We start from the raw sequence: 15158 nt of genomic DNA, 5'->3' as shown, positions 1-15158 counted from the left end.
CTTGGAAGTCTCATGGATCATGTCAGAAGTTTTCATAGCAGATCTGTTCAGTTTAATCCCAAATTTGCTGGCACAGGAGTGTAACATTGAAAAATGGTTCCTTGCATATTGACTCTTGATGCTAGTACAAAACAACCACACACACACACACACACACACCACATTCCCTTCATTTGCTCATTCCAAAGAATCAGAACAATATGAGTCTAGTCATATACTTCAGGTAGTATTCCCCTCTGCCAATGTTATCTATTGAGAGTATATTTGGCAACAGAATAGCCTTCCACCTTGCACTGAACAGTGACTTGTAGAGTACATATGTAGGTATAGAAGTAATACTGATCTACAGGTAAAGACAATAAGCTATGAATTTATAAAGATAACATAAAACCTATTCTCCACACTTCACTTACTATTCCTGAAAAGCATTAAACTTAATGTATCCAGCTATTGAAATACAATATCAAAATTTGCCCTTTGGGCTCAATACATATGACAGTGTAAAAGGGTCTGGAATTTCATACTGTTCTTCACTGCACTTGTTGCTGATGAGAAACTACACACTGCCGCCTGTCTTCCTCCTGTTGTCTACAGTTCTGAATACGAAAAGCTTTCCAGTGGACTCAAAGAACCTATGTGTGGTTTGTGTTCTCATATTGTCAGCAGATTGAGTCTGGCTTCCCCATTAATTTTTAATAAATTCATGTGTGTCTAGTTTTATGTTAGATGCAATTACACCAAATTATTTATAGTTATCATACAATAATTTGAAACAGTATTGACAACGATTTAACTGCTCATTGTAATTGCAACTATGCATGTATAGTGGTCAAACTCTACATCTTTTTCACTTAATTTCTTTAAAGTTAACTTTCTTGGAATAAGTGCTACTAATGCTAATCATTAACCATTAAACTTAAATTATTGAATTTAGTACATCATAAAACTTTTGTCAATAGCATATAGATGCACCATGTGTTAGACATAATATCATTTTAAATGGTACTATGCATTCCATAACCTAGGGTGGAGTAAATGTATGTATGTTCTGATGAAACGTAGGAACCTAACTGCAGCTTTTATTTGATAACACACAGTTATTTCATAACATACAGTTATTACAGATATTTTGACAATAATAAATGTATTTTTTAAATATTTTTGTTAATTTTACAGATTTGTCCAACTTTTTGATGAAAATTCAACATGTTCTTTCCTGAGCATGGTTTCCATGAGATGGCTTGCTGTCAGAATTGATAGTTTAGCAGGTATACTGAGAAGCAGCTTTCTTTTTTTATACATATAAATTTAGACTTCTTAGTCATCAACATCAACATTCACTGCAGTACCGTATGTTGTCTACCTTTTTAAGTAATTTTGTGTAATTGGTTAGATAAAAAATCTACTCACCAAGCAGAGGCAGAACACACACGTAAAAGATTGTTGTGATTGGCAGGCTGTCAGAGCTAGTGGCTCCCTCTTCAGGCAGAAGGGTTGAAGGGTAAGGATGAAGGAAAAGGTCAGGAGAGGTCTAGAAAAAGAGGTAGATTTCGTGGAAGTCGCCCAGAACTGTGGGTCTGGGGAGACATACCATATGGGATGAGAAGGAAAGACTAATTGTTGGGGACTACAGCAAATGACATTTGAAAACCTGAGAGCTTAAAGGTGGAAGACAGGGTAATATGCAAGATAGAGATTACTACTAAAATATTGTGCACAAATTAATAAGAGTGAGAAGCTAAGTGCATTGTATGTAACAAAGGTGGGAGGGGGTGGTGAAAAATAGATGGGAAAGGCAATGAAAAATGTAGAAAACTAAATCGGAGTGAAGCAAAGAGTAGTTATAGTGAAGAAAACCTGAGACAGAAGAAATTAACCTAAATTAAGGCCAAGTGGGTGGCGAGAACCAAGGACATGTTGTAGTGCTAGTTCCCACCTGTGGAGTACTGAGGGACTAGTGTCTGGGGGAAGAATCCAGTTGGCGCGTGTGGTGAAACAGGTGCCGAGGTCATGAATGTCATGTTGTAGAGCATGCTCTGCAACAGGATATTGAGAGTTTCCAGTATATACCCTCTGCCTATGCCCATTCATCCTAATTGATAATTTGGTGGTAGTCATGCCCATGCAGAAGGCTGAACAGTGTTTACATAATAGCTGGTATATGGCAAGTGTCATTTCGCAGGTGGCTCTTCCTTTTATAGTAAATGTTTTGCCAGTTACAGGGCTATTATAGGTGGTGGTAGGAGGGTGTGTAGGGCAAGTCTTGCAGCTGGGATGGTCACAGGGATAGCAGCCATAGGGAAGGGAGATGGGTGCAGAAGGAGCTTTGGGTCTGACAAGAATATTGCGGAGATTGGGGGAATGATGGAAAGCTATTCTAGTTGTGGTGGGCAAAATTCCAGACAGAATGGATCTCATTTCAGGGCATGATTTTAGGAAGTCATGGCCCTGTCGAAGTAGCTGATTAACACATTCCAGACCAGGATAATACTGAGTCACCAGTGGTGTGCTCTTAAGCTGTTTCGTGTAGGGATCAGCAGTATCAGGATTAGATGTTATGGCCTGGGAAATCTGCTTTTTAACTAGGCTGGTGTCATAATTACGTGTAGTGAAAGTTGAGGTGATAATGATGGTGTATTGCTGTAAACAGTCTGCATCCAAACAAATATGTCTGCTTTCGATTTCGATCCCAAGGCTGTATGGGATGGAACCTTTGACATGGAAAGGATGGCAACTGTCAAAATATAAGTACTGTTGTTTGTTGGAAGGTTTAATGTGGACGGAAGTGTGTAGCTGGGCTTCAGTTAGACCAAGATCAGAATCAAGGAAAGTGGCATGGGATTTGGAATAGAACCATGTGAAATCTAATTGGGAAAAGGTATTCAGAGATTTAAGAAATTTTAGCAGGTCTGCCTCACCATGAGACCATATGGTAAAGGTGTCAGAAATGTATTTAAACCAAACCATGGGCTGAAGACTTATGGATGCCAAGCCCCTTCCAAGTGACCCATGAAAAGGATCCATCCTGATTCCCAAGGCTGTTCCCCTGATCTGTTTGTATGTCTGCCCCTCAGAGGTGAAGTAGTTGTTGGTAAGTATAAAGTTGATTAAATTCAGTAGGAAGGATGTCATAGGATTGGGATCAGGTGGGTGCTGACTGGGGAAATTCAGCAGTAGACAGACCAAGGCCTAGCATTGAAAGTCCCCATTTCTGGATGCAATGCTACCCTACATCAGGCGCTTTTACAGTTTCAAATATAGCAATCTCTTACTCTTATCCAGTTAATCTGTGTCCTACATGCCTCATCAGCAAATTTCCACTTTACCAGACATCTCTCCTTCTTCAAAATCCTACAGTTATCTGTCCCTCATGTTTCCTTGAATGGTATCAGTCGCCAAGGCCATTTTAAACTGTAACAAATGCCAGACTTCACATCAAAAAGCTATCCCAACTTCTCCTAAACTACCTGAACAGTCGTATTTCCCATCCTGTCCCTCTGCATCTCCCTAAACACCCACACCATCAGCCACCACTCCTCTCCTACAAACCAAGCTTGGCCAACTTTCTTAACATCCCACAGCCTTCGCCACTGCCTCCCAGATCAAGAATAACCCATGATCCCAAGAACCAGTCACAACAGTACAGTGTCCTTAACCTCTCATCTAAAGCACTCTCCCCTCCTGAATTATCTGTATTATCTAAGGACCTCACTTTCAGACCTAAACTTGCATTTCATCATGCTGCTTTGGTAAAGGACCTACTTTCCCTCACTTGTAATATCCATTGGAAATATCAATGTGCAACCCAACCCCAAAACCTTTCCAACAGAAAACCTGACATTGAACAATTCAGACCCCAATCCCAACTTTATCCGCCACCACTACCTCATAACCATCCCTTCCAAGCCTTCCAAGAATTCCTCACATCCAGCATTGCCTCACAACCCTTCCTCAGGTCCCTACAACATGATCCTAACCTGTCCTCTGCAGCACTCCAGGCTCTACAATCCCTAAAAGTTGATGACTCCATCATTATCCTCCCAGCATATAAAGGATCTACCACTGTAGTACCTGACCAAAAGGAGTAGGTTAGTGAAGGTCTACGCCAGCTGTCTGACACCTCTACATACAGCGTCTGCCATCCAGATCTCATCCCTGTGTTTCAAACTGACCTGCAGTCCCTCCTTAAAACCTTAGACACCTCACAAGGTCTAACATCTAAGTCCATAGAACTTCTCAGCCCTCCCAAACCATGCACCCCCACCTTTTACCTTCTTCCTAAGATCCACAAACCCAATCATCCTGGCCGTCCTATAGCTGCTGACTTCAAACCACACACCGAACGTATATCTGCCTTAGTTTATCAACACCTGCAACCCATAGTACAAAAACTCCCCTCCTACATCACAGATACCATCCATTTCCTAGATCGTCTGAAATCCATGCCCGTCTCACTCACACCACACACCTTGCTTGTCAGCATTGCTGCCACCTCCCTCTATATCAACATCCCCCACATACATCGTTTGTCCGCTGCTGAGCATTTCCTCAGCCAGTGCCCACCTGATTCCAAACCTATGACATCCTTCGTACTCACCTTGATCAACTTTATACTTACCAACAACTGCTTCACCTTTGAGGCGCAGATGTACAAACAGATCAGGGGTATCACCATGGGAACCAGGATGACTCCGTATGACAACCTTTCCATGCGTTGCTTGGAAGGGGCTTTCCTGGCATCAATAAGTCTTCAGCCCCTGGTTTGGTTTAGATACATTGATGACATCTTTACCATAAGGATTTATGTTACGGCTGACCTGCTAAAATTCCTGGAATCTCTGAAAACCTTCTCCCAGTTAGATTTCACATGGTCCTACTCCAAATCCCATGCCTCTTCCCTTGATTTTGAACTCATCCTCACCGAAGGCCAGCTACACACTTCCGTCCACATCAAACCTTCCAACAAACAACAGTACTGACATGTTGACAGTTGCTGTCCTTTCCATGTCAAAGGTTCCCACCCATACAGCCTTGGCATCCAAGGCAAACGTATTCGTTCGGATGCAGACTCTTTACAGCAATACACCATCATTCTCACCTTAGCCTTCACTGCATGTAATTGCCCCACAAGCCTACTTAAAAAGCAGATTTCCAGGGCCATAACATCCAATCCTGGTATTGCTGATCCCTCCACAAAACAGCTTCAGAGCACACCGTTGATGACTCAGTATTATCCTGGTCTGGAATATGTTAATCAGCTACTTCAACAGGGCCATGACTTCCTAAAATCATGCCCTGAAATGAGATCCATTTTGTCTGGAATTTTGCTAAGCACACCTAGAATATCTTTCCTTTCCCTTCCCAATCTCCACAATGTTCTTGTCAGACCCTGTGCTCCTTCTGCACCCCATCTCCCTACCCTATGGCTCCTACACCTGTGACCATCCCTGCTGCAAGACCTGCCCTATGAACCCTACTACCACCACCTATAATAGCCCTGTAACTGGCAAAACATATACTATCAAAGGGAGAGCCACCTGCGAAACGACATTTCATATACCAGCCATTATGTAAACACTGTTCAGCCTTCAACATCGGCATGACTACCACCAAATTATCAGTTAGGATGAATGGGCATAGGCATGCTATACAACATGACATTCGTGACCTTGGCACCTGTTTCACCTCACACGCCATCTGGATTCTTCTCCCAGACCCCAGTTCCTCAGAACGCCGCAGGTGGGAACTAGCACTACAACTTGTCCTGGGTTCTCGCCACCCACCTGGCCTTGTTGTTGTTGTTGTGGTCTTCAGTCCTGAGACTGGTTTGATGCAGCTCTCCATGCTACTCTATCCTGTGCAAGCTTTTTCATCTCCCAGTACCTACTGCAACCTACATCCTTCTGAATCTGCTTAGTGTATTCAACTCTTGGTCTCCCTCTACGATTTTTACCCTCCACGCTGCCCTCCAATACTAAATTGGTGATCCCTTGATGCCTCAGAACGTGTCCTACCAACCGATCCCTTCTTCTGGTCAAGTTGTGCCACAAACTTCTCTTCTCCCCAATCCTATTCAATACTTCCTCATTAGTTATGTGATCTACCCATCTAATCTTCAGCATTCTTCTGTAGCACCACATTTCGAAAGCTTCTATTCTCTTCTTGTCCAAACTATTTATCGTCCATGTTTCACTTCCATACATGGCTACACTCCATACGAATACTTTCAGAAATGACTTCCTAACACTTAAATCTATACTGGATGTTAACAAATTTCTCTTCTTCAGAAACGCTTTCCTTGCCATTGCCAGCCTACATTTTATATCCTCTCTACTTCGACCATCATCAGTTATTTTGCTCCCCAAATAGCAAAACTCCTTTACTACTTTAAGTGCCTCATTTCCTAATCTAATTCCCTCAGCATCACCCGACTTAATTAGACTACATTCCATTATCCTTGTTTTGCTTTTGTTGATGTTCATCTTATATCCTCCTTTCAAGACACTGTCCATTCCATTCAACTGCTCTTCCAAGTCCTTTGCTGTCTCTGACAGAATTACAATGTCATCGGCGAACCTCAAAGTTTTTATTTCTTCTCCATGAATTTTAATACCTACCCCGAATTTTTCTTTTGTTTCCTTTACTGCTTGCTCAATATACAGATTGAATAACATCGGGGAGAGGCTACAACCCTGTCTTACTCCTTTCCCAACCACTGCTTCCCTTTCATGTCCCTCGACTCTTATAACTGCCATCTGGTTTCTGTACAAATTGTAAATAGCCTTTCGCTCCCTGTATTTTAACCCTGCCACCTTCAGAATTTGAAAGAGAGTATTCCAGTCAACATTGTCAAAAGCTTTCTCTAAGTCTACAAATGCTAGAAACATAGGTTTGCCTTTCCTTAATCTTTCTTCTAAGATAAGTCGTAAGGTCAGTATTGCCTCACGTGTTCCAGTGTTTCTACGGAATCCAAACTGATCTTCCCCGAGGTTGGCTTCTACTAGTTTTTCCATTCGTCTGTAAAGAATTCGTGTTAGTATTTTGCAGCTGTGACTTATTAAGCTGATAGTTCGGTAATTTTCACATCTGTCAACACCTGCTTTCTTTGGGATTGGAATTATTATATTCTTCTTGAAGTCTGAGGGTATTTCGCCTGTTTCATACATCTTGCTCACCAGATGGTAGAGTTTTGTCAGGACTGGCTCTCCCACGACCGTCAGTAGTTCCAATGGAATATTGTCTACTCCGGGGGCCTTGTTTCGACTCAGGTCTTTCAGTGCTCTGTCAAACTCTTCACGCAGTATCATATCTCCCATTTCATCTTCATCTACATCCTCTTCCATTTCCATAATATTGTCCTCAAGTACATCGCCCTTGTATAGACCCTCTATATACTCCTTCCACCTTTCTGCTTTCCCTTCTTTGCTTAGAACTGGGTTTCCATCTGAGCTCTTGATATTCATACAAGTCGTTCTCTTATCTCCAAAGATCTCTTTAATTTTCCTGTAGGCGGTATCTATCTTACCCCTAGTGAGATAGGCCTCTACATCCTTACATTTGTCCTCTAGCCATCCCTGCTTAGCCATTTTGCACTTCCTGTCGATCTCATTTTTGAGACTTTTGTATTCCTTTTTGCCTGTTTCACTTACTGCATTTTTATATTTTCTCCTTCCATCAATTAAATTCAATATTTCTTCTGTTACCCAAGGATTTCTACTAGCCCTCGTCTTTTTACCTACTTGATCCTCTGCTGCCTTCACTACTTCATCCCTCAAAGCTACCCATTCTTCTTCTACTGTATTTATTTCCCCCATTCCTGTCAATTGCTCCCTTATGCTCTCCCTGAATCTCTGTACAACCTCTGGTTCTTTTAGTTTATCCAGGTCCCATCTCCTTAAATTCCCACCTTTTTGCAGTTTCTTCAGTTTTAATCTACAGGTCATAACCAATAGATTGTGGTCAGAGTCCACATCTGCCCCTGGAAATGTCTTACAATTTAAAACCTGGTTCCTAAATCTCTGTCTTACCATTATGTAATCTATCTGATACCTTTTAGTATCTCCAGGGTTCTTCCATGTATACAACCTTCTGTCATGATTCTTAAACCAAGTGTTAGTTATGATTATGTTGTGCTCTGTGCAAAATTCGACCAGGCGGCTTCCTCTTTCATTTCTGTCCCCCAATCCATATTCACCTACTATGTTTCCTTCTCTCCCTTTTCCTACACTCGAATTCCAGTCACCCATGACTATTAAATTTTCGTCTCCCTTCACAATCTGAATAATTTCTTTTATTTCATCATACATTTCTTCAATTTCTTCGTCATCTGCAGAGCTAGTTGGCATATAAACTTGTACTACTGTAGTAGGCGTGGGCTTCGTATCTATCTTGGCCACAATAATGCGTTCACTATGCTGTTTGTAGTAGCTTACCCGCATTCCTATTTTCCTATTCATTATTAAACCTACTCCTGCATTACCCCTATTTGATTTTGTGTTTATAACCCTGTAGTCACCTGACCAGAAGTCTTGTTCCTCCTGCCACCGAACTTCACTAATTCCCACTATATCTAATTTCAATCTATCCATTTCCCTTTTTAAATTTTCTAACCTACCTGCCCGATTAAGGGATCTGACATTCCACGCTCCGATCCGTAGAACGCCAGTTTTCTTTCTCCTGATAACGACATCGTCTTGAGTAGTCCCCGCCCGGAGATCCGAATGGGGGACTATTTTACCTCCGGAATATTTTACCCAAGAGGACGCCATCATCATGTAATCATACAGTAAAGCTGCATGCCCTCGGGAAAAATTACGGCTGTAGTTTCCCCTTGCTTTCAGCCGTTCGCAGTACCAGCACAGCAAAGCCGTTTTGGTTATTGTTACAAGGCCAGATCAGTCAATCATCCAGACTGTTGCCCTTGCAACTACTGAAAAGGCTGCTGCCCCTCTTCAGGAACCACACGTTTGTCTGGCCTCTCAACAGATACCCCTCCGTTGTGGTTGCACCTACGGTACGGCTATCTGTATCGCTGAGGCACGCTAGCCTCCCCACCAACGGCAAGGTCCATGGTTCATGGGGGGGGGGGGGGGGGGGGGGGGGGCACCTGGCCTTAATTTATGTTAATTTCTTCTGCCTCAGCTTTTCTTCACTGTAACTACTCTTTGCTTCACTCTGTTTTAGTTTTCTACATTTTTCATTGTCTTTCCCATCTAATTTTTACCATCCCCTCCCACCTCTGTTACATACAATGCACTTAGCTTCCCACTCTTATTAACTTGTGCACAGTGTTTTAATAGTAATCTCCGTCTTCCATATTACCCTGTCTTCCACCTTTAAGATCTCAGGTTTTCAAATCTCATCCAATGCAGTCCCCAACTATCAGTCTTTCCTTCTCTTCCTATAGGGTCTCACGTGAACCTCAGTTCTGGGTGACTTTTCCAAAATCTACCCCTTTTCCTAGACCTCTCCAGTCCTTTTCCTTCACCCTTCTTCCTTTGCCTTAACCTTTCTGCATGAAGAAGGAGCCACTGGCTCTAAAAGCTTGCCAATAACAACAATCTTTTAATTGTGTTCTGCCACTACTTGGAGAGTAGATTTTTTTATCTAATCAATTAAATAATTTATATCTAAAAACAAAGATGATGTGACTTGCCAAACGAAAGTGCTGGCAGGTCGATAGACACACAAACAAACACAAACATACACACAAAATTCAAGCTTTCGCAACCAACGGTTTCTTCATCAGGAAAGAGGGAAGGACAAATGTCTGCTTGTGCCTGTGTTTGTGCGGATGGATATATGTGTGTGTGTGTGTGTGTGTGTGTGTGTGTGTGTGTGTGTGTGTGTGTGTGTGTGTGTGTGTGCGAGTGTATATCTGTCCTTTTTTCCCCCTAAGGTAAGTCTTTCCGCTCCCAGGATTGGAATGACTCCTTACCCTCTCCCTTAAAACCCACATCCTTTCGTCTTTCCCTCTCCTTCCCTCTTTCCTGATGAAGCAACCATTGGTTGCGAAAGCTTGAATTTTGTGTGTATGTTTGTGTTTGTTTGTGTGTCTATCGACCTGCCAGCACTTTCGTTTGGCAAGTCACATCATCTTTGTTTTTAGATATATTTTTCCCACGTGGAATGTTTCCTTCTGTTATATTCATACTATTAAATAATTTTATCAATAATTGATTGTTTTCGTTTTTAAGTAATTTATAGTTTTCAGCAGTATTTATGTGGAGAGGAATGTCCACAACAAAATAGTGACCACTCAACATTGAACATTTCGCTCTATTATAGTTATCTTACTCACAACATGACCTTACAGACCCATAATCGTACAACGTGTACATCTTTGCTTGTGCCATTTGCTGATAGGTGGCAACAATGGTAAGTAGCAGTCAAAAGAAACCGATCACAGACATCAGGCAGTTAGTTTGGACCTTGGTCAATATAACCTCATTCAAACATTAGTCAATATGTGTCTGTATCATAAAGTTGTTCTTCATTGAATATGTCAGTTTACGAACCTAATTCTCGTTCGTCGCGTGAGGTGTTACTGTTTTGTTTCAGTATGAAGAAAGCAGCAGCTGAGGCTCATCAAATACTCTCAAGTATGTATGGTAAGGACCCTGTTAGTGGAAGAATGTGTCATGAGTGGTTTCAACATTTCAAGAATGGTGATTTTAACGTTGTAGACCGGCATAGTGGCAGAAGAGAGAATGTTTTTGAAGATGCAGAATTGGAGACATTGCTGAGTGAAGACTCACATCAAACTCAAGAAGAATTGGAACAATTATTAGGAGTGACACAACAAGCCATTTCAAAATATCTCAAGGCTATGGGCATGATTCAGAAAGAAGGAACTTAGGTCCCATATGAGCTGAAACCAAGAGATATTGAATGGCGTTTGTGTGTGTGTAACAGTTGCTTCAGAGGCAAAAACGGAAGGGATTTCTGCATCACATTGTGAATGGGGATGAAAAATGGGTTCATTACGAAAACCTTAAATCAAAAAAATCATGGAGATATCCCAGCCATGCTTCCACATTGACAGCCAAACTGAATATTCACAGCTCTAAGATCGTGCTCTGCATTTGTGTGGGACCTGCTCAGCGTCATGTACTATGAGGTGTTAAAACCAAGTGAAACAATCACAGGTTCTTGTTATCAAATTCAGTTAATGCGTTTGAGCAGAGCATTAAAAGACAAATGGCCATAATACAGCGTGATGCATGATAAAGTGAGTTTTGCAGCATGACAATGCTCAACCCCACATTGCAAAAGAGGTCAAAACGTACTTGGAAACGTTAAAATAGGAAGTCCTACCCCATCCGCCGTATTCTCCATACATTGCTCCCTCTGACTATCACCTGTTTAGATCAATGGAACATGGCCTGGCTGACCAATACTTCCGATCTCATGAAGAAGTCACAGATTGGATCGATTCGTGGATCGCTTCAAAAGATGTACAATTTTTCGATGCGGGATTTGTACACTACCTGAAAAATGGGAGAAAGTAGTGGCCAGCGATAGAAAATACTTTGAATGATACATATGTAACCAATTTGTTTGATTAAAGCCTCAAATGTTGGGGGAAAAATGGCAGTTGCAAAGTTGTACAGCTTGTATTCAAATGCAATATCTTAATAACACTTCATTTTGTACAGTAAAAAAGCTCTGACCAACCAGTTAATTATATCATATTCCTGCTTCACAAAAAATTTCTGTCTTCGTTATTTTCTTTGTGTGGCCTTATGAAAAGGTGTATGCATTAAGCAGAAATAATTCTGTAACTTGGTGGAATTATTTACCTTCCTCAGAGTATATTAATAAGTTTTCAACATTTCTATCATAGACATCCTCCACCTCTACCCCACTTCCACTGCCCCCTACCCCCTCCTCCAATTATTTCATTGATTCAGACATCATATCCTGTAAATCTTATCATTAAGGAGAGCCTTTAGGGATGTGGAGCCAGTCAAGTTCCACATTAACAGGCTGAAGGACCCATTACAGAATACTAATAACAAATTGTGATTAGTGATAATTTAATTTCACTGATAATTAAACACCAATGAGGCAAAACATCATGAATACTGTATTCCACAAAGCTCAATGCCACATGGTAGCATTGTGGACATGTAATGTGGTAAGGAAAACACACAATTGAAACAGAGACAAATGAGGAACATTCTAATGATGATGTGGGCCACAAAAGGGGGAATCCAGTGACTTTGACAGAGGGCAGTTTGTTGTGGCCTGGCACCTGGGAATGAGCATCTCAGAAACGAAGTTGGTCAGCTGTCCATGTGCTACTGTTGTAAGAATCTATGGAACATACTTGAAGGATGGTGAAGCCACAAATAGGAGACAAGGTGTTGGATGTCCACAACTCATCATAGAACATGGAGATTGGAGGCTGGCTCATTCAGTAAAGCAGGATGAGTAGCAGACTGTGGCAGACGTGAAGGGAAAGTACAGTGTTGTTGTAGGCACATGAGTTTTGGAGCACACCATTCAGTGCACATTGTTGAACATGGGGCTCCACAGCAAATGATCCTAAATGTTCTCATATTTATCCAATGACTATGCCTGTTACATTATAATGGGCACAGGGACATTGAAATTGGACTATGGAACAATGGAAATGTGTTGCTCGTTCAAACAAATCATATTTTTTGTTACACCAGGCTGACGGTTGTGTCCGTATACACCCTGATCAAGGCCAACGACTGCTCAAAACATGCACTTCATCACAGTTGCTGTCAGGTGGGAGTAGTATTATGCTGTGAGGGACATTCAGCTGGGCTTCCCTGATACCTATGATAAAAATTGAAGGCACCATGACTGCTGTGAACTACGTGAACATTATTGTGAACCACCTGCATCACTAATTGGCCATGTCATAAAGTCAGGATCTTGCTAGAATGGTTTGGTAAACACAATACTGAACTCTAGTTTACATCGTGCCCACCAAATTCTCCTGAGCTGAATCTGATGAAACACATATGGCATTCTATAAAGCATCAGGTCCAAGCTCACAATGCACTGGCCCATAATTTATGGGAATTGCGTGACATGTGCATATATACCTACACTCATATACCAATGAAAACCTACCAAGGGCTTGCAGAAACCATGCCTTGCAGAATCATTGTTGTATTGCGTTCTGAAGGTGAACAAGCATACCATAAAGCAGGTGGTAAAATGTTTTGGCTCATCGGTGTCGAAATCACTTCTAGATTTGTTTAGATGTTTGTAGAATTGTTAGGAAAAAAGTTGCTGATTTTAAGAAAGTCACTTGGCCTCCTTTGGTACTACTGCTACTTAACTGTTGTTTTCATTTACTAGCATCCTCAATGCTCCATACACTTTCAGTACTGTTATAACATCATCTTTTTTTTCTTGTGTTTGTGTCCCAGATTGATGCAGGATTGGCATGGTTGTTAATGGATTTGACATTGTTGTTTTAAGAGGTGGCCAGATGCCATCATCTTTTTTTTCTTGTGCTTGTGTCCCAGAATGATGCAGGATTGGCATGGTTGTTAATGAATTTGTCATTGTTGATTTAAGAGGTGGCCGGATGTCAATCATGTTTACCTTATTACCTCCCAGGATGGAATATGTGTACCCCAATTGTCTGTATGTTGTGGTAGTCATAATCCACGGGGCAGGTTCAATCCGTGGCTGGTGTGCCTCCCCATTCATGAAGCAGCACTTTAATATGCACAGCTGTCTGGGCCGGCTCAGTACTATTATATCATATTCTCAAGAAATAGCGTATATACAAACTTGCTTCATAAAACACAAAAAATTAGAGCAGAAGATGCACAATAGCTACTAAATATATGAAGGAATAGATCTCATGTCTCCTTCTACAACTGATGTAGGTTGTGTATATAGCTTATTATATAATCATGTGGTTATAATAGAGGGAAACATTCCACGTAGGAAATATATATCTAAAAACAAAGATGATGTGACTTACCAAATGAAAGTGTGGCAGGTCGACAGACACACGAACAAACACAAACATACACACAAAATTCAAGCTTTCGCAACAAACTGTTGCCTCATCAGGAAAGAGGGAAGGAGAGGGAAAGACGAAAGGATGTGGGTTTTAAGGGAGGGGGTAAGGAGTCATTCCAATCCCGGGAGCGGAAAGACTTACCTTATGGGGAAAAAAGGACGGGTATACACTCGCACACACACACACACACATATCCATCCACACATATACAGACACAAGCAGACATATTTAAAGACAAAGAGTTGTCTTTAAATATGTCTGCTTGTGTCTGTATATGTGTGGATGGATATGTGTGTGTGTGTGCGAGTGTATACCCGTCCTTTTTTCCCCATAAGGTAAGTCTTTCCGCTCCCGGGATTGGAATGACTCCTTACCCCCTCCCTTAAAACCCACATCCTTTCGTCTTTCCCTCTCCTTCCCTCTTTCCTGATGAGGCAACAGTTTGTTGCGAAAGCTTGAATTTTGTGTGTATGTTTGTGTTTGTTCGTGTGTCTGTCGACCTGCCACACTTTCATTTGGTAAGTCACATCATCTTTGTTTTTAGATATTTATTATATAATCAGTTTTACCTTTGGATGTCTATTGGGCTGTTTATGTACTTGAATTCCATGATACTTTTATTTTACTGTTTTGCAAAAATATGATAAATATATAAATCAAACACATTTTGGTCATTAGTTATTTGTTTGATTTTTTTTTAGTGGTTGCTGTGTGTCTCACTTCCTGCTTTGTAATAGCATTCCGAGATGTGATTCCACCTGCTCTGTCAGGACTGGCATTATCTTACTCGGCTCACATCAGTGGAATTTTCCAGTATACAGTTCGTCTTGTCTCTGAAACAGAAATGCGTTTCATTTCAGTTGAAAGAATCAACTCATATCTTAGGGTAAGTTGAATCTTTTCATATTATCTTGTAAAATTTATTGTTGACAGTTAATGTTTTTAAAAGCTGAGGTGACAACTAGTTGGATTAGTGTGCTCTTGCACAGATCCTATTCACCAAACATGTGTCAGGACAAGATGAGAGTTGGACAACTAGTAAATATAATGATAATTTCGTTTGAACCTTTCACATAGAAATTTGTTTAATTTTAAGGGCTACATGGGAGACTTCCAAAGAAAGAAGGGTTGCCTGCAG

General features: G+C 41.2%; 1 protein-coding gene across 7 annotated transcripts in view; it reads left to right on the top strand.

The window, feature by feature from the left end:
• Positions 1-15158, top strand: part of LOC126482575 (ATP-binding cassette sub-family C member 5-like) — a 512906-nt gene that overhangs the window by 383466 nt on the left and 114282 nt on the right. For all 7 annotated transcript variants that reach the window (XM_050106550.1, XM_050106549.1, XM_050106547.1 and 4 more), the window contains 2 exons: positions 1177-1268; positions 14722-14906. In XM_050106550.1, coding sequence (XP_049962507.1) covers positions 1177-1268; positions 14722-14906 — 277 coding nt within the window. The remainder of the gene's footprint in view (positions 1-1176; positions 1269-14721; positions 14907-15158) is intronic.

Source organism: Schistocerca serialis, chromosome 1 (assembly GCF_023864345.2).
Source record: "Schistocerca serialis cubense isolate TAMUIC-IGC-003099 chromosome 1, iqSchSeri2.2, whole genome shotgun sequence".
Classification (NCBI taxonomy): Eukaryota; Metazoa; Arthropoda; class Insecta; order Orthoptera; family Acrididae; genus Schistocerca; species Schistocerca serialis.
The sequence above is the reverse complement of the archived record's forward strand: the minus strand, read 5'-3'. Positions and strand labels throughout refer to the sequence as shown.